Source organism: Melozone crissalis, unplaced genomic scaffold, assembly GCF_028551555.1.
Source record: "Melozone crissalis strain CALT ecotype California unplaced genomic scaffold, PUWL_Pcris_2 ptg000027l_1, whole genome shotgun sequence".
Taxonomy (NCBI): domain Eukaryota; kingdom Metazoa; phylum Chordata; class Aves; order Passeriformes; family Passerellidae; genus Melozone; species Melozone crissalis.
In genome coordinates, this window is record NW_026535805.1 from 84,438,810 (window position 1) to 84,457,897 (window position 19,088).

General features: G+C 36.3%; 1 protein-coding gene across 5 annotated transcripts in view; it reads right to left on the reverse strand.

Moving 5' to 3' along the window:
- The window catches only part of EPHA7 (EPH receptor A7), a 176,546-nt gene that overhangs the window by 153,687 nt on the left and 3,771 nt on the right, over positions 1–19,088 (reverse strand). For all 5 annotated transcript variants that reach the window (XM_054279669.1, XM_054279672.1, XM_054279667.1 and 2 more), the window contains exons 2-3: positions 18,535–18,599; positions 13,644–14,313 (exon numbers count right to left, since the gene is read on the reverse strand). In XM_054279669.1, the coding sequence (XP_054135644.1) occupies positions 13,644–14,313; positions 18,535–18,599 (735 nt within the window). The remainder of the gene's footprint in view (positions 1–13,643; positions 14,314–18,534; positions 18,600–19,088) is intronic.

Consider the following 19,088-nt stretch of genomic DNA (forward strand, 5'->3'; position numbering starts at 1 on the left):
GAAGGGTATATTGTCACAGTAATGAGGAAAACACACATTTTTCATATTTGTAATAATTCCTATTAAACAAACTGCTTTTAGAAAGGACTGCAAGACTGGGCCCTTGCTCTTTGTGTTATTAACAGATGGTTATGACATGGGGCCAATTCCTGTTTTTCTTACTTTCACAAGCAGTCCCAAGGGACTCATTATTATTTTTTTTTTTTTATGAATAAAGCAAGCAAGATTTTACCCAAGGGAAAACAAGCAGTTTTGCAACAGAAACGTTGGTGGTGTCCTTTTCCACTGGGTAAAAAGCAGGGAGCTCTGCCTCATTGCAGGAATACCCTGCCAGCCCCAAAGAAGCATAAAGGAACCCCAGTAGCAGATACTTGGAAGAAACAGAGAAAGAAAACTGGCACACAAGTATGAAATCATAACAGCTCTCAACAGATTTCCCCAATATGCTTCAGAAACTGTTATCAGGGACAGAGATTGGCAAGGGATTCCCAGCAGCACGCTTCTTCCATCTGGAGTGGGTGGAACTGCGATGTCTCCCAAAGCTGGAAGTTACGGGGATTTTAAAGAAGACGAGACAGATCCAATTTTTAACCTACAGAGTCATGTAATAGAGCACAGGAGCTTTGCACCCATGGATAATCACAGGAAAAGGGCTCTATTCACATGCTCTCCTTTTCAATCACCTTAATGAGCCGCCCTCTGTCTTAGTTAATAACTGTGATATATTTGGAGGCATATTCAAAAAATTAAAATTGAGAAAAATGATGAAAAATAAGTATCTGTGAAGCAGGTGCTTATCATATGCTGATGACCACGTTGTTCACTTACACAGGAGAGTGTCACCTCCCTGAAAGCCTCTACAGCCATAAACCACTATACTCTGTTTCTTTAGCTAAGTACTACCATCATTGTACGAGCAGGTGCCCACCACAAGAAGCAGGAGGAGTTCAGACACACAGGCCACTCAGCTGAGGGTATGTGGAATTGGTATGTGACACACTAAGAGCTTGCTTACACCCCCCTTTAAAAGCAGGTGTGAGGGTGCCATAAGGGTGTCTCCACTTCACTGAATCTAAACACACTACTGATTCCAGGAGATGCACACAACTGGCATCACTGCAGGTATTTACAACTCACTTCTGAAGAGATCGCAAGATTGAAACGCCTCTTCCATCTCTGTATTTCAAAATAATATAAATTAGGGGTTGAGGATTTTCTTCTGCCCACAGAAAAAATTGCATTAGTATATATCCATTAGGTAAGCACATATAGCACTCCAAAAAGCAACATAAAAAATATTGCTTCAAGCTGAATGCTTAAGCACCTCGATCACAAACAGCTAGAAACAGAACAGCAACCTTTTTTATCTATATTTACCACACTAAAATGAACTTTTCTTAACTGTGCAGGTCCACAGTGCAGGAAAGTGAAGGCTTAACTTAAAAATCAAATGAGTCTAGGACACCTAGAAGGATATCCTCCCTTCATAAAGGACAGCCCAAGCTTTTTGTGTATGGGGAGCTGATCTGTAATGCTTCTGTGTATTCAGATGACCTGAGCAGGTTGTTTGTGCATAGTCCCAGAACAATGTCCATCAATCAATGTCAACATTCTTCCAAGCTCCACTCTGACTGGCAACTGACAGTCAGTTATCTCCTGAATGTTAATTAATAATGAATACCCTTGTCACTGCTTAAACACACAGAATGTCTTTAAATGGCAGAATTATAAAAGTGGGGTTTGTTTTGTGAGAACAGGTATTGCATTTTCATTTAGTCCTTGTACTAAGGAGAGAAATAAAATCCCTTACTCAGATACTGCACATCATTTGTGCTATCAGCCTGTGCTTTATTTTCTAAAAACCATTCATCTCTACTTGTCATGGAATTTTGAATCTTATCTTCTTGGATACATGATTTTTTACAACAATAATACACAGTACACAATGACTGTGGCTCTAAATATGACAGAAAATCTTTAAGATAAAAGATCAAAAGTAGGTATGTCATTGTCTCCACCTATGTCGCATTTGCCCAGGGAAAAGAAAAACTGTTTTAAAAAGATGTCATTTCTCTCCCTTGTTTACCAGTATTATTCACTAGCAATTCCACTGACAAGACTTTTCCAATAACAGGACAAGTAGAGACTTATTTTAACTGACAAACAAGAGCAGACAGACAAGCATATAAACGATTAAGACAAAAAAATTTATGCCCTTTAATCAGAAAATTTGGTGGCATGCAACTAATTATAAGTGTTAAGTAAAGAGAAGAGACAGTCAGAGATCACAGATTGAGAATTCTACTCCATCTGCACAAGGGAACATGATTTTCAGCCCTGATTATGATTTTAAGCACGATACTTTCACACTTCCCAGCATCAGACTGCAGATGAAATCCAGCTGAGATGTCCATAGGTGAGATAATTAGGTGACAATGTGAAGCTTTGGGATTTGCTAACAGTTAAAACAATATCCATTTCCTGTAGTTATCATTTGGAAGGACTTTATCACTACTCTTTTCTTCTAGTTAGTGCCAATAAAACTGCCCACACTTTGAAAGATGTCAATTTCTCAATTTCTCTGTATAACAGACAAATGTGCTCTTGCACAGAACAATGTCACAATTATAATCTACTCAGTAAATAATATATTGAATGTTATTTTTTCCTGAAGAGCTACTAATACGGAACAAACCTTTTCAAGAAATTCAACAAAAAATAAAATGGAGATTTATTTCATTTCTTTACTGTGCAAATAAATCCATCAAGAAAAAATATGTTGACATTTTGAAACATGAGAAATCAAATATCTAAGATTCAATGCTTGATATCAGCTAAGAGGCTGTATCATGGGCCTGATCCAAGAAAATAAAATCAAGTAAGAATACCATCTCTTTGAAAGTATTCCAGTCACATCCCAAAACTATCTCTATGTAGAAATTAAAAACAAAATACCAAATATTATCTCAAAAACAAAATCTGTTCCATACAATCTTTTTCTTTCTAGTTACATTTTCTTACTTGATGTTTTAAGACTTCAAACAAAGCTATACATTCTAACAGAAACAAGGGAAAAGATCAATACATCTCCATTTGCTTTGACATACAAACACATCACTCTTATAAGCAAAAAAAAAAAAAATCGGTAGAACTTTTTCTCCAGTTCTACCATTCACCTAATAAATGCATACATATATACACAATGCAAATAATTAATCAAAACAAATTTATGTCAACACTGGAAACACTAGAGCACAAATAGTGAAGATTAAATGGTTTGTATTTTATATGCAGGTCTGTGTGTTATATATATATATATATATATAAATAAATAAATGAAAAAGAAAGCTCATAACCTAAGGCATTGGAATCTGTCACTCCATATGAATGGTTCTAAATGCTACACTATGAGAAGAACAAGTTTCAGCAGTAGTTAATAAAACCTTCTAGCAGTGACTGCATGTTGGTTAAGAGACATGCATCCCCTATTTGAAGCAAGAGATGCAAGCTCAAATTCTCCTCAGCAAGAAAAGTAATTGACCTAAGCCTGGATAACATGAGTTGAGTGAGATCATGTAAATATGGCCAGGGACCACAGCCACATGTTGCCCACTCAGACCATGTCCCACAGACAAATTTTTGAACATGCAATTTGTTCCAGCATTAACAGAGCTGAGCCATTTGGCACACAAACTGCCAAACTTTTAGGAATACAATAAACTTCACTTACAAAGCCTCAGTTGCCAACATTCTTTAAGAATTTGCATGGTAGCTAAGCAAGGGCTCCAATATTTTATATTAGAGATTTAATGAGTTTCTCAACACAAACTATATCCCTCTGTGGAAACAAATTGATTGATTCAAATATGCATCACACACATTTTTGTTAAATGTATCATTTTTTCTCAAAATATAACCATATAACAATTTAAATAGTTTAGTAAAAAAAAAAATAAAAATCCCCAACCTGGTACAATCAGGAAGTTAAAAAAATACTATGTTTACTACCCACAAATTAACATTAGTGGTAAACTGAGGGATTTGGAGGATTGGAGGTCCCATGTTATTTTAACTTTTCAGGTCAAGTGGATCAGGTCATTAATACAAGCTCCATACAACTCTTGAGTTTTGTTTTGATGGTCCATCAGAAGTGGATGAAGGACATCCTGCCCTCTCCTACAATATTTTCCATAGGAAAATATGCACAATATGTGCATAATATGTTGTGTACAATATGTTATAAGACTGGAAATAAAGCATATGCATGGTCATTTGAGAAAAAATTAGCTCTAGCAACTCTCAGGGGACACCTGGAGCTCAGTCACATTCTGAGGACACATGCAGTGAGACAAAGGGAATGTACAGCAGGTCACACGCATATAGCCACACGAGGCCACATGAGGACACCCCTTTAGTCACCTGCCAAACCCCACCTGACCCCCTCACATGAGTTTAATCCACTGTAGTTTAATCCACTGTGTTCCATCCACTGCAAAATGAACATCAGTCATCTGGTGCTCACACTCCATGACATATCATACTCACTACATGCAAGAAAAGAATAACAACAAGTTAGAGCCACTAATTATGCTAGAGGTTATATATTTCACCAGTGGGAAATGTACCATCAGTGGAATTTTAGGGTCCTGTTTATATTCACTTCTCTGTATACATTTATAGCAGCACAATATTGCAATTCCTAGAATTCTAATAAAGCATTCATTTAAATATGTTTCATCAACATAGAAGTTTCAAGTTTAAGTATATGCTTACACTTACCTAAAGCTTTAGCACTTTCCTCAGTAGGAAAACATCAACATATGATGTTACTCTCATTAAGTTAATAGGATTCTTTCCATTAAATTCTAGAGATGGTGCCTCAGCCTGCAATTCTACAGACAGTTTCCTGCATTAGGCATTACCTCCTTAAAACACTTATAACTTGTTTAGTGAAAAGTAGAAACCACATTTTTACACTTTCTCAGTATGTTTATTTATGGTAATACATAGTATCAGAATTTTTTTTAATAAAAAAAAAATAGCAGCAGCCAGCCTGCTGTAGACTTAGTCCAGCCTCTCTTAGTGTACTTCACAATTGTAACAAAAAATAACTTTTGCGTTTATGTATACTAAATGCATTGCAAAATATTAACAGTAATTATGTTTCTCAATCATGTACTTCCCTCTTTTTCCCATCAATCACACACATTTGAGGTATGCACTGGTATCAGATGATATTAACAATTGCAGTTAATTAGACTTTTACTGGAAAAATGCTTGGTACTATTGTTGCAGGAGAGCCATGTCTTGCCAAGAGACACATGTAACTAACCCAAATCATGAAAATTAAGAGATTAAAGTATCAAATTACCCTGGGTAAAAAACCCTGTTTGTTGGAGATCTGAGCAACTTTATCCTCCTTAAGACAAGCAGCGAGGCCACCCAGATAAATAAAAATGCACAAATACATGTCCTGACAGGATATAAACTCAAGAAATACAGTATTTGAGCCCAATTCTTACTGCATGCAAGTTTTATACTTGGTTGCCTTTGCTACTCTGAATTAGACTTATAAATTAGCTTGATATTAAGCAAAATTTTCCAAAGAGAATATACAGTCAAGGAGATAATTTTTCCTAAATGTAAAATTTCTTCTTAATGAAGAAAAATAGAAGGAAAAAAGTGTTAAATATTTAACAAACACTCTCCTTTTTGTTGGTGTGTTGTGTTTTTTAGGGAGACTGTGATGTCAGAAGCAGTCATGAATGGAAATGTATACAAAAATACCTTCACCAGAGCCACCAGGCACACATTGCTGATGTGTCTGAGCAAGAAATGAAACACAAGATTACCACAGTTTCTGCTGTGAACTATTAACTAGATACTATTCACTTCCACATATAACATATATTTTTCATTATTATTAGGTGCAAGAGAGCTCACTGTGACAGACAGCAGCAGCACAAAGATTAGGAAGTGCACAGGGATAAAAGCTTCTCTCACGAATGTCTTAAATAAAAATGCCTTAAATGCATTTGCTACCGCTGCTGTTTGCACAATAATCTATGCTACAGAAGAAATTAGACACACCATTCTGTAAATAGAGGTTTTTTTTAATGAAATTAAAGACAGGTAATGCTGACCTAAATAGTGAACCTGCCCTTTTTTTGATTCTCTCTGATGCCACAGCACTTTGTGAAGGATTACAGCAGAAATCATCTACATTTTTTTCCTGTCAAGTGCTTGGCTTTTAATAAGCTCCTTGAATATTCTTTTCTAATTCTTCAAAAAGGAAACTCCTACAAACTGTTTCACTCTCAATTTGGTTGCAGTCTTAAGTTTTTTTATAGAAGTAATATTTATAGTACCTCTAGGAGAGGCAAAAAACAACACAATTAAGTTACATGTATATAACTTTTATAGCTTAATATAAAACTTCAAAGAATCCATTTTGACTTTAAAGATATTAATTTGAATATGTTTTATTTGTTTTCAATCTAAAAAGTGTCAATGCACACAGTTTGTTGTGATAAACTGTGTAAAATTTATTGTTTTTAATAACTAAATAAGCATTGCAGACCGAGCTTGCACAGTACATGGCAAGCCAGCTGAGAAGTCAAGAAGCAAGAATTAACTTTTACTCTACAGTACAAGCATATTAACTGAAAACCTACATTAAAACTATCTCCACAGTTTCTCAAGTAAAAACAGAAAGATATTCTTAAGGATTTAATACTGCTTAATATATAGCAACTGTTGCTGAGGAGCAAATATTTTCACAATAACAGAGGAAGTTAGGGATGCATCAAAATTCAAAACCTAATCTAGTTAACCAAACATTTTGCCCACATAATTTCCTTTTTTTTTTCCAGCTTCAGTACCAAACATTGATCTTGCCATATGGTTGTCTCACTTCTTAAATAAAAACCGCAAATTCAGCCCTTAGGTTTCCTTATTTTCAAGGAAAAATTTATACTTTGAACTACAGCCTTCTTCAACAACTTTCAACAGCATTTCACCACAGACATAATAGATGTTTTACAGATACATGAAGTGGTGAATTAGGTAAGTAGTTATTAACATGTTCTTCTCTTTTCTGTGATCAGTTGTTCCATTAATTGATCCCTACTTTCAGTTTCTCTGTAACCTACTAATTCTCTTTTCTCAGTTCCTGAAGCCTTGTTTTCTGGATGGGTTTTGCTTCACTTTTTTTTAAAAAGCTAATAGTCATATTCAATGGAATGCATGTACACTTATGATACTCCTAATGAGGATTATATGTGACTTCTCCCATTTGTACTCAGAAATTGAAAAATACTTTGATTTATTTTTAGTGGCTAATTCTGAGAGGTTAACAGAAACCCTGGACAAAACCAAAAAACCCACACCAAAACAAACAAATCAAAAAACCCTCTCAGAATTTCCAAGCAAGCAGATTCTTTTTCATGTAAGAAAAATTTGTTTATACTTAGAAACATAGCAAACTTAGAAAACTATAGCAAAGCCATTAGACGTCTACTGCACCCTTCACAAAAGATTTCTGGGCAGGAAAGTTTGTTTCAGAAGCAAAACGTATGGTTTGGGCAACAGACCTGACAGGATGAGATTCCACTTGTAAATACCAACTAAAGCTTCATTTAGAACAAACAGCAGATACACTTTATGGCTAAGGAGTTAATGGCCCAGCTGTTGAGCAACCGTAGCTAATTCAGCAGTGGCATCCCAGACCCGTAAAACAGACAGTTTTAGTGCTTCTCCTGTAACTAAAGGAGATATTACTAAAATTCTCTTAAATTTCATTGCTTGTTTTGTTTTCATTTCAAAATCTGTGCACAGCAGTTGATCTGACCAAAAAACCCAAACAACAGCCATGCAGCAAATTTAGTTGAAGAAATTCACATTCATCAAACCTCAAGTAAAATGCAAAACTAAAATTAATTACTGGAGACAGCTGAAGCTGGGAAGAGGGGCAGGCCAGAGGGCAGAGGAGAAGAGGCTGGAGAGAGAAAGAGCTCTACATTCAATTCCATTATCCAACAACCCCACTTCTAGGATCTGGGCTCCTGATTGCCCATTTGCATCTGCAATTTCACCTCTTTCAGTTCTTCTGGAGCAAAGCTACTAGTTTATTAGGAACTAAACCTGTCAGTAGCTCTGCAGTTAATTCATTTTAAGGATCACTCTGATGGCATTATCAATGAAAACTAGATGGTTTTGACTGCCTTCATTACTTATCACTTTGACTTCTCATAATTTTACTTCTCCCATCTCTTTGTCACATTTGGGAGAGAATGTTGTATCACGAAACTATGATGCCCTATAATCAGACTTACCAAACTAATTGAGATACTTCAGGCAAAGCAATGCTACATAAAATCAATTGTGTCTTAGGGCCAAAAGGCAACACAGAAGAGACCTGAAACAGATTTTATGAAGCATGAAGGCATCAGTTTGTTTCAGGGAATGGCCAGTCTTGACCAGTGAGAACACCAGCCATTTTGTGTTACTTCATTTGGAAAATACTTCCAAAGAGATCATGTTTAACAGTGGACATAGCTCCTTTCCCTTTCTATCCCCTGTGCTTTCACATCCAGAAAGCAGCTGAAGAACATGAACAAAGTAGGTCAAAGAAATCCAAATTACTTAAGAGAGACAAATAAATTTGTAAAAACTGTCCTCTTTATGAACACTAGACCGTTTTGAAAGGAAGATATAGCAGGAAAATATATATTTGTACCACACCTCCCTGACAAGAAGAGAAGTCAGAAGACTATAGGATGAATGATAGCCAAAACATTCAACTTTCTACAAATTATAAAAGGGGGCTTGAAGCAGAAATTAAAGCTATTTCATGCTAGAAGCATCTTCAGTAAGTCTTGACCATCTAGCTAAAAGGTCTTACTTTCACTTTAAAGTATCTAGTTTATTTTCCTGAACCCTGCTAGGATCCTTTGCCAAGATATCTACCTTTTAAACTTTTTTTTTTTATCAAATAGTTAATATTCAGCTGTATGTAGTGCCTGATATCAGATCCCACTGGCCTTTTTTTAAAAAGGCACAGAAAAGTTATTTAATATGTTAGGGAATAAAAAGAGAAGGAGATAGATGCTCTAGTGTTGAACTTGTACGGGCTTCTGAGAAAATGACAAGACTCAGTGACACAGAGATACCCTCATTCTCTGCTCAGGTTCAATTAGCTGAAACTAATTACATTCTCTTCCCTAGAGTAATTTTGGAAGCAAATGGAAGAAAGGTAACTCTTCTTCAAAAGAGGAAACATTTAAAGTCCTGATGATATAAATGCCATTGAAAAGTTTTCTACCATTTTCCCCATCTTCACAAAGCAAAAAATTTTCAAGTTGAAAATGCAGGAATGTCAGCATAGGTTACTTAAGTTGCAGGTCACCCACATCTTCTGTGACACACATCCTGAGCTGAACTCTACACCCAATTCACAATATGTGCAACCTGGGCTTTTGGGAAGCATAGTAATATTTGTTTTAATTACAACTTATTCACATTCCCATCTTAATTCATTGTCCTCTATTAATAAACGTGTGGCACATAAACTCCTAAAGGGAGTAACATTAAAAAAGAAAACACACAAGAAAGAAAAAAAAAAAACAAAAAACAAGAAAAAAACCCCACAAACAAAAAAACAAGACAAACAAACAAAAAAAAAAAAAACACCACCAAAAAAACCAAAAAAAATCCCGCAACCACACATACTTTACCACAAATACATTGCACATTAGGCAAATTCAGTTTCTGGATCTGTTATCAAGTAATATCTCACAAATCAAAGAGATAAAATGTTTGACCCAAGAAGAAAAAAGAGAAGGAACGGATGCAGCTTGACTTGGCACAGCATATAGCACTTGACAAAGTTTGGAAAGAAAAGCCTGTAGCTCCCTTTTTACCTGACCAAGACAAAATGTGCAAATAGCTATAATCCCCTCCTCATTTGGAGGCCAATAAAACAACTGCTAATGCATACAGTATTATAACAGGTTTAAAAGTAAAATGCATCCATTTGGCTTTCCCTAGGAATTTGATTTTTTTGACTTGGTGCCCAGTGATCTATGCAATTTCTCAGTTCAGTAACATTAAGAGAAGCTTCATACCTTCTGAAATATCACTCTACTGCTCTGATTGAATAAACTTAATTCTCTCCCTCTCCACCCCCAACTAACATGAAACAGATGGAAAATACATTATAGTAGAAGCTCTCATAGAATTATTTTCACCTTCAAATATCAATCACTGATCACAGTGTATTCCTTTACATGCATAACATATCAAATGAACTCCACTGTGAGAAAAGTCCAAGCTAGACCTTTTGGGAGTCCACCACAGTTACCGAGAAGTCCATTGGATTTTTGTGGTTGGGGTTTTTTTGGTTTCTTGGATGATGGTTTTTTGGTTGATTGGATGGGGATTTTTTCCAGAATAGATGCAATACATAGTGTTAGAAGAACTAAATACATGTAAATACCTTTCTGGTATTGCTGCTAGGTACCCTTCAAGATAATCATTTAAAATGTACAATTTCCACACCTAAGTCTAGTGCTACACACCATCAGACCTAAGATCAATACTCAGGAAAGAGTCTCCTTGTACATAAGCAAAACAATCTGCAGCTGAAAGTTCAGAGGCTCACCCGGTTTCCTCATGTTTGTTTCACACAGCTTTAAGATTGTGCTTTAAATTGCATTTGTGAGCTCACTGAAATTTGGCTTTCTTACGTATGTTTTAGACCACTGAGGTCACAAGGATTCTTTGGCACTTGTACAGTGAGAAGTAATCAGTGAACATCCAAAAGGAAAAAAAAAAGAACAAAAACTCAGTTTGAAAGATCAAGCAATGAAGAGGGAACACAGGGGACCTTATTTTCCAGGTTACGTGTTTCACCACTCACTATTGTTTTCTTCCTTATCCTTCCAAGCACTACAAGTTACTTACATTCATTAAAAAAAAAAATAAATGCATCCAGTGCAGAGTTGTGTATAAATCAAAATTCAATTGTTTTAGTATCTGAACTCAATAAATTTCACAAACAGGAGAAAGGAGGAGAGGAGCTGTATGCAAAAGGAACACATTATTCAATCACAGACAGCCAATCAAGCTAGCACAACACAAATGAAAATCCCTGCTGAGTTACAGGCTGAAGAGATATTTGGAACTACAATGTGGTCATCTACTTCTACCTTTGCTACAACAGATAAGGTATTATTCTGTATCTTTAAAAGACAATCCTACTGTGCTAATTCAGCAGAGCTTTAGCAAGTGTGAGAGAAGAATCACAGACGTCTGCCCATCCTGACAGAGCACAATACTTTCTGCCCTGAGTAGTCGCAAAGAAGTCACACAGCATGCCAGGTACAAACTATTTGCAGAAGTGAGCCCTCAGACAGGGCTACAAAAGCTCTGGGTTAAGGAAGCACACACCAACTTGCTTCCTCTTGATCTGTTACACAGCTTGACAGTAACAGATAGCCAGTTGCATTAGTGTCAATGTACAGATAAGTTTCTCTCAATATCTGTCACAAAAAACAGACGCCGTATCAGTGTGCCAGCTGCATTATCAGTCACTACATAGCTGATCATACTCAATAACATCCTCAGCCCAGACAGGACACGCAGACACAATTACAAGCGTGTGCCACCGTCACCCATTTAGGTCTGATTCGGAGCTGCCGCCTCGGCGCGCACTCAACGAGCGCCTGCCCACCACCTTTTCCCTCTCCAACACATTAGCCTGCCTCAATATGGGGCCAGAGTTTGTTTTGAAACTCTTAACAGGATCACTGAAAGAAAAGAGGAAAAATACCATAAATGATCCTCTGGACTGCTTCCAGAGTAGCGTGTTCTCCTAGTGATTGCTTTGGAAGCAAGCCAAAAATAGGAAATGTTCTTGCAAATGAGCACGCCACCAGGCTCAAGTACAAGTTATCATTTAATTCTTTTGTCAACATCAGCGCGGTTAGAAATTAAGAAGCCTGTTCAAAAAACAGGTTACTTGAATTCCAGTCACCAAACATCAATTTCTTCTCTATCCATCCCTGCCATGCTCACTCAGCTCATGTCCCCCACTCCCTTCCTAACATACACTGGGGTTTTTTTGGGATATTTTCTCTCCCTTATTGAAAGTCAAATAAAATTAGTATATTAATTACATCAAAGATAACTAGGTCTGTAATCAAGAGCAAATTAACTAAAAAAAGGAAAAAAATCAGTCACTCAGAAAAAAAATCTAAAACCTCAACACAGACTTCTACGGGACACAGCACTTAATATTTTTAACAGACCTCTAATACAGTCTACTGAACAGTTTTGCCGGGGCAGTTTTTCACATTACAATTACTCCTAATGAGATCACCCTCTGTAGTGTTTAAGACTTCACCCTTTCCCAACAGAACAATGAAAGATTTGTGTGGAGCTACAAAGACCTCAGATCAACTCCACTCACTTCACCTTCTCCTGAATTGCCTCATAGGAACTCGTCAAAAGCAGAACTGTGTTTTTTCATGTGGACAAACTATTATTAAAGAGACTCATTTACTTTTTTTTAGGATGTCCCAAATCCTCTACAGTTTTTGAAGTCCTCATCAGACTGAGGCACCTCAGACTCAGTGAGCACTGCCAGCTTTGTTTTTGAGATTATGTAAATTTCTCCTCTTCACAGATTTGTGGGGGCTCTTCCACTTTTTCACTTACAATATTTCTCATCAACAAACATCTGCCTATCTTGCAATAAACATATGGTGATAGAACTCCTTGTATTATCTTGTGATAAAAATGATAGACCTTGTACCAAACAAACTGCAGATTCTCTTGTTCTCACTAGAAGAATAGACAACAAAATATTTTTTCTCATGCTAAGCAGAAATGTCTTATGCCTATAGGAGTAAGTATAATTCTAGGAACATGGTTAATTGAATTAGTCTTGAATCAGGAAGTACAACTCTGTACTGCAAGTCTCTGATCTGCTAGTATTTTAAAATTATCACAATGATTCAACTGAAAGCCAAAAATTTAGAGTGAGCTTTGTGCAAAAAAAAAAAAATAGAAAGGATATCATACTTTATTCTGAAAATTTGATATTCTATTTGAAATATCTGTCTTGCATTTAGTTTTACACACTTGACACAAACCTCTAGCTCGGTTTTGATTTTGGGTATATTCTTCCCCTTACTAACCACACCCGTTTTGTCTACTACATCCATTTTAGCTTCCTTATAATTATGGGAAAGAACAAACTGTTTACCTACTCATACCTGATGTGATTGCTACAATGTTCTGCGATAGGTATGATTTACTCAGCCTTACCAAAAGGTACAAGAAACACATTAATCAGTAAATAATTTTAGTCCTGAACCTATCTTTATACTTACGACTTCAACCTTCTTCTTTAAATTTAAAACTGCATTGCGCAACCACTGATTTTCATAATCAGACAGACTGACTGATTTAGATTAACCAGCGTGAACTTCACAGATTGAGGATCTGAAGACTTTAAAAGCAGACTGATGATGCATTTCTCTTTAAAAAAAGTGAAATAAAAAAATAAAAAAATAAAAAACACAACAGAAAAATCTGGTAGATCGTGACCTACAATTTACAGCAAGTTGTGGTTTACTTACGTTCACACGTGTCTCCTTTCTGCTGGTATCCTGCTTTGCAGATACACTTTCCAATAGGCACTAACCACTCTCCCTCCGCGCTACAGTGCATCTTCGGCGAGTTCTCTGCCTCCTCCTCCGCGCTGCTGACACAAGTTCCTCGCACTTCAACTAAAGAGGAAAACTCTGAGCCAGTCACTGTGTCAGGAAAAATAGCTAAGTTCTCAATGATGGACCAGCACTTCTTGTAGTAGACTTTGACAGAGACCAAAGCAATGCAGGCCCCTACGTCCTGAAATGCAAGATAGAATCCTTTTTTGGACAAAGGTCCAATTTCTCTCACCTCTGTGTTAAGTTTCATCTTTCTCTCCCCAAGATCACCCTGGGTAAAACTTTCATCTGCTGCAATAGTGTCTATTTTTACATATTGGTTTTCTCGGATACTCCTGCCAGTGTCGTAGTCTGTTTCATAATAATACAAGTTAAAAGTTTCTTTACAAGTCCCCAGAACTCCAGGAAGACTGTTACAATCCCTCAGAGTGAATTTCAGTTCTACAAAAATCCTTTGTGCATTGCTTTTTGCAATCCAGTTAGTCCGAAGCCAGTTGTTTTGGTTTGATTCCATCACCTGGCATACCTGGTATGTTCGTATAGGAGTGTAGTTTTCATCCAGTCCACTAATTTCTTCCCACTAAAATGATAACAAACAGTTAGTAGTAAACAAGAAGTATGTCACCAGTTGTAACTACTGAGTATTTAAAAAAGTTTTGCACAACTCACATTTCCCTTCTTTTTACACAGTAAGTTGTTAAAAATACTGTTAGGCACCTAAATGAAGAAAATATATATTAATGCAGGAGTTGGTTCTCTCTCCCTTCATGTCTTTCCCACATACAACTTCTAAAAATCATTGTCATATCATGGGCATAGTTGAAATGGGCTTCAGAAAAGGCTGTTTAGCATACCAAGCTCTGATTTCACCCTGAGCTCACATACATTTCTTTAATGTCACAATGGTTTTTGAGTGAGCAAAGATCAAAAGGTGTGAGGCAGCTTCTCTTCCAAAAAAACCCTAATGTCAGTGAAATCTTAGAAACTGAAATTACTTAGCATTAAAGTACATAAAACTCATGCATATACAGCTTCCAGTGAAACTTGCAGTTGTATAGAAAGCATGGGATCAGGTCCTGAAACTCATGAGTCAGATGACTCCCACCCCTATGTGATCGAAATGGCATAGAAAGAGGGCAAGAGAAAATTGACAGAATTAAAATTCTGAAGGAAAGAAAACATTTTATTTGTCTCCCTTTCTTTCAGTGTACCTTCTGTTTTATTTACAAACTGAAAAGGTAAGTAGGAGCTCCTCCTCGCCTCACTGTTTGTTCAGTGGCTGCTCCCCTATTAGAAGAGGCAAACTTCATTTAGCTGGTAGTTCCAATGAACCATGAGACTACATACAGAATTAGAAACAACGCGCATGACTGAAAGCTCTCTGGTTCAAAGCCTGAGTTCTGTTGATTCTCTCTCTTTGGGTTACCAACTGTGTAACGAGCTGGTAAGCCTTTAACAATCCCAGAGTCTTTAACAGCCTTTGGTAGCGTGGGAATTTGCACCTCCAGCAATGGCAAACCTTCCACTGAAATCAACCAGGCAGATCTGCCCAGGTGTAACCAAAACAATCCTCCTCTCTCACCTTTTTTCACATTTCTTGTAACATTTCAGTGCCTGCAGAAACTGCAGCTGTAGAGAATCAGAGGAGGGGGGTGAGCTATCGTCACCCCAGGATACAGGCAGCCATGACTTCTCCGGATGGCACTCAGCCCTCTGGCCCTGTGTCAATAATGCACTTAAGCTCACGCTTAAGATCAGTGACTGTGCTTATGAGCTTAATGTTAAGCACATGCTTAAGTGCTTTGTGGGACTCGTATAGTCGGCACCTCTGCAGGAGAGAGCATCCACTGACATTCCTCATGCCGGCAACCAAGCATGGAAGGCACTGGCTTCCCGGATCAGGAGCCACACAGTGTACATTACTCTGCAAGCCTATTTGACAGCAAATAAGACCATTTTCACGTTGTTGTCTGTTTCAGGAAAAAACAGATGTGGCTGAATTGATGCTGGAAGTTATCACCACAAAATATATCACAGCTGCAGATGCTGAAATGCACAGAAGTTGTAAATATCAAAGCGCATTTCAAGGACCTACAGTTAATATAGATGAGATATATACAGTGTTATATATTATATGCATATGGAATTAAATGATTGAAATAGATTATGAAATGCTCATGGAGTTAACCGAAGTGATTGCATATGGAACAGTATTAACCTCTGAACAAAAGAATGTCTATCTTCATAACAGATTTATTAGAGCTGAATGAGTAATTTCTTTCACCTCTATAAGAGCTAGAAAAAACAGGACCCTGGACTGAGAGGGTTTTGGCTAGATTATGATAATAAAAAACATCTCCCCATTAAAAAAAAAAATCCCATCAAGATGACAAAAAAGGCATAAAGCCTAAAATTTTGCCAGGTAATGCTATGTCCTTTGAGGTTTCTTTGAGATGGTTTGGGGGCTTTTTTTTGTTTTAGATTTTATCTTGTGCAAGCATTCTTCCCTTAAAACACCAAGCCAGATTCTGCAAGGAGCTATTCAGTAAGACAATGCATTCCATCTTTGACATGAAAGTGACTCTCATGCACCACACAACAGACTCTGTCTCCTTGAGTTTTGATGTAGATTGCTCCACCAAAACAAATTCCCATTTCTCCTCAAAAAAACCAACAAACAAACAAAAAAAGGCAACAAACAAAATACATTTTACAAAATCAACTAGTCTTCGTAATACAATGCAAATTAGTTTTCTCAGAGTCAAAATCCTACTACATGAGACTAGCTGGCATCAAAGAAATTCTCTTTTTACAATCAAGAGAAATAATGCATTTCACACAAGAACCACTACTTTTTCTGATCCCTAGCATTAAGCACTGGAACTATTTTTCCATATTTTGCCAAAGCAAAAAAATTAGGGAAATGTGATTTTGATGCAATTATGCAATCAGAGTGTCTGCAGAAAAAAAAAAAATAAATCAGTACTTCAAGATGTTTTCACCTATGGCAGGTGAGGTCACCATTCATTGAAGTTCTTATAGTGAACAATTTCACAGAAAGAAAACTCCACTTTTCTTCGTCTTACTGCAAAATATGGTGCTATATATGCAAATCTGTTTGAATATGCCCTGTTCTATTGGTTTCAATTTATGGTATTTTAACTTCTTCGTTATCCTAACAGCATTAAATGTAGCATTTGCAGTTGAATGAGGCATTTAACGAGTGTCTGACTGATATATTCTCTACTGTGATTAAGCAGTAGTTTATCTCAAAATTTTCTGTGCTCATTCCCATGAAGTCTTTATTGCATAGTAAATAATTCAGTAATTAAAATTAGAAAAACATTTATTTTCAAAATTACATTATTAAAATGGTACTTTTATGTTAATTTACAGACAACTTTTTCTGAACACTTCCACACATGCAAATCTAGCCATTAGTTTTGATTCACTTTTAATTTGTGATTGAAATTCACTTCTACCTCTGAAACTCGCTTTTCACTATTTGTTGAATTGGACTCTACTTTCATCTTTCAGTATGATGATGTGCAACACGTGCTGATTTGTCTTTCATTATCTACAGGTTAGCTTAATATAAGTGCCACCAAGGTAATCTTCCAAACACCTCTGGCATAGGCTTTAATCAGCGCAAAACACTAATGCTGAGGTTATTGGCCATCACACACACTGAGCCCGTGTTACATTCCCTCTGAAGTCCTTAGATTTGTTCCCAGTTTATGCCTGTATTGATACTACAATCTTGCTTTTAAAGAAAGACACTTCCACATTTTCATTCTTCTTATTTAAAGGATTTGTTACACTTTTACATCCCTACTCACACTTCACGCTCTTCTGGCTCCAGATTTCTTAATGAACTGAAAATTAAAGGACTGATCCCTCAAGTTCTTGTTCATGCAAGGCATCACAATAGATACAGGAAGACTGTATCCATGAGCAAGAACTGTCCATGTAATTTATGATTTGTCAGACTAAGTTCATGTAGGACTGAGTTAAGATAGGACAATATATCCATTATATCTTTCTGAAAATGTTCTTCCTCAAGGCTTGAGGAAGGTTTTATAACACTTTTAATTCAGACTGAAAGCAGAATTTTCCAACTTTACATATATAATAAATAAGACAATAAAACTGATGTTTCTAAACATCTCATTTTTATAATGGTGTAATTTACAATGGTACATTTAATAGAATGCCAAAAGAATTAATTTGTACGCAAGCTGGAGGTGGCTTTAACCACACAATTCATGCCTAGTTCCAGATATCAAGCTCCTCAAGGCTTGGGGATGTTTCAAGTTTGGAATGTCATTTCAAACACATCTGCAGTATAAATGTTTTTATTTTAGAGCACTTCAATCTGTGCTATTCAATTACAAAGAAAACATCGTAAACAAATTTATGATCACCCATTCTACAGAAAATGAAAAACATATTTTTAGAAAGTTTCCACACAGAAGCAGATCTGTTGTTAGTAAGGGAAGAAAAAAAAGTGATTTAAAATACTATGTTACAAATATACAGTGTAATCCTCTGTACAGCACAAAGAAATACACTACAAAACAAAAAAGTAACAAAAGTTTCCAAAGAGCCACTTGTTTTTAATTGGCTTGTACATTTGTACAGTGTAACCTGAAGTTTCATTCTAAAAATGAAGAAGCCATAAATACTTGGTAGGATTACTGAGAGAAATATGAGGGGGAACTAGTTCAAAGCAGGTCCTTCAACCGCTTCGATAAACTGACTACTCATCTTTAGGAAATTAAGTTTTGCCTGCAGTACTTACCCCATTGGGAGGAGAGGAAATCCATTCCAACTCCGTCTGTTGTGCTTTAGAGTCCAGCAGTATTACTAAAAAAAGGAAAAAAAATGAAATTCCACAGCTTGTTAAACATAACACGGGGGGATTTAAAACTAAGGAACAAAAGACAAATTTTAAAAAGTGATAGAATTAACATAATTTTTGTATGGATTAATATTTCTTCTTCCTATTGTTAAAAAAAATAGCTGCAACACCAACTAGCTATTTATTTGCAAACAGACAAATGATTCTCTACCATTCACATATAAGCAGATACACATATCTGCTTATACATAAGAGTAAATACATAAATCTTTACAATTTCATTGCTTAAAATCAAGTGAGGGATTTTTAGTGCTCTGAAGTGCTATTAATCAGTCATTAAGATGCATGCTCCCTCCTTCTCCTTTTTCATAAGGACATTTTCCATATGCTGGTCATTACAATCAGCTTGTTTTTATTACATTCCAATTTTATTACATTACAATCAAATTGTTTTATACAGGACTGGTCTATACCTCGCTGAGAGTCACATTGAA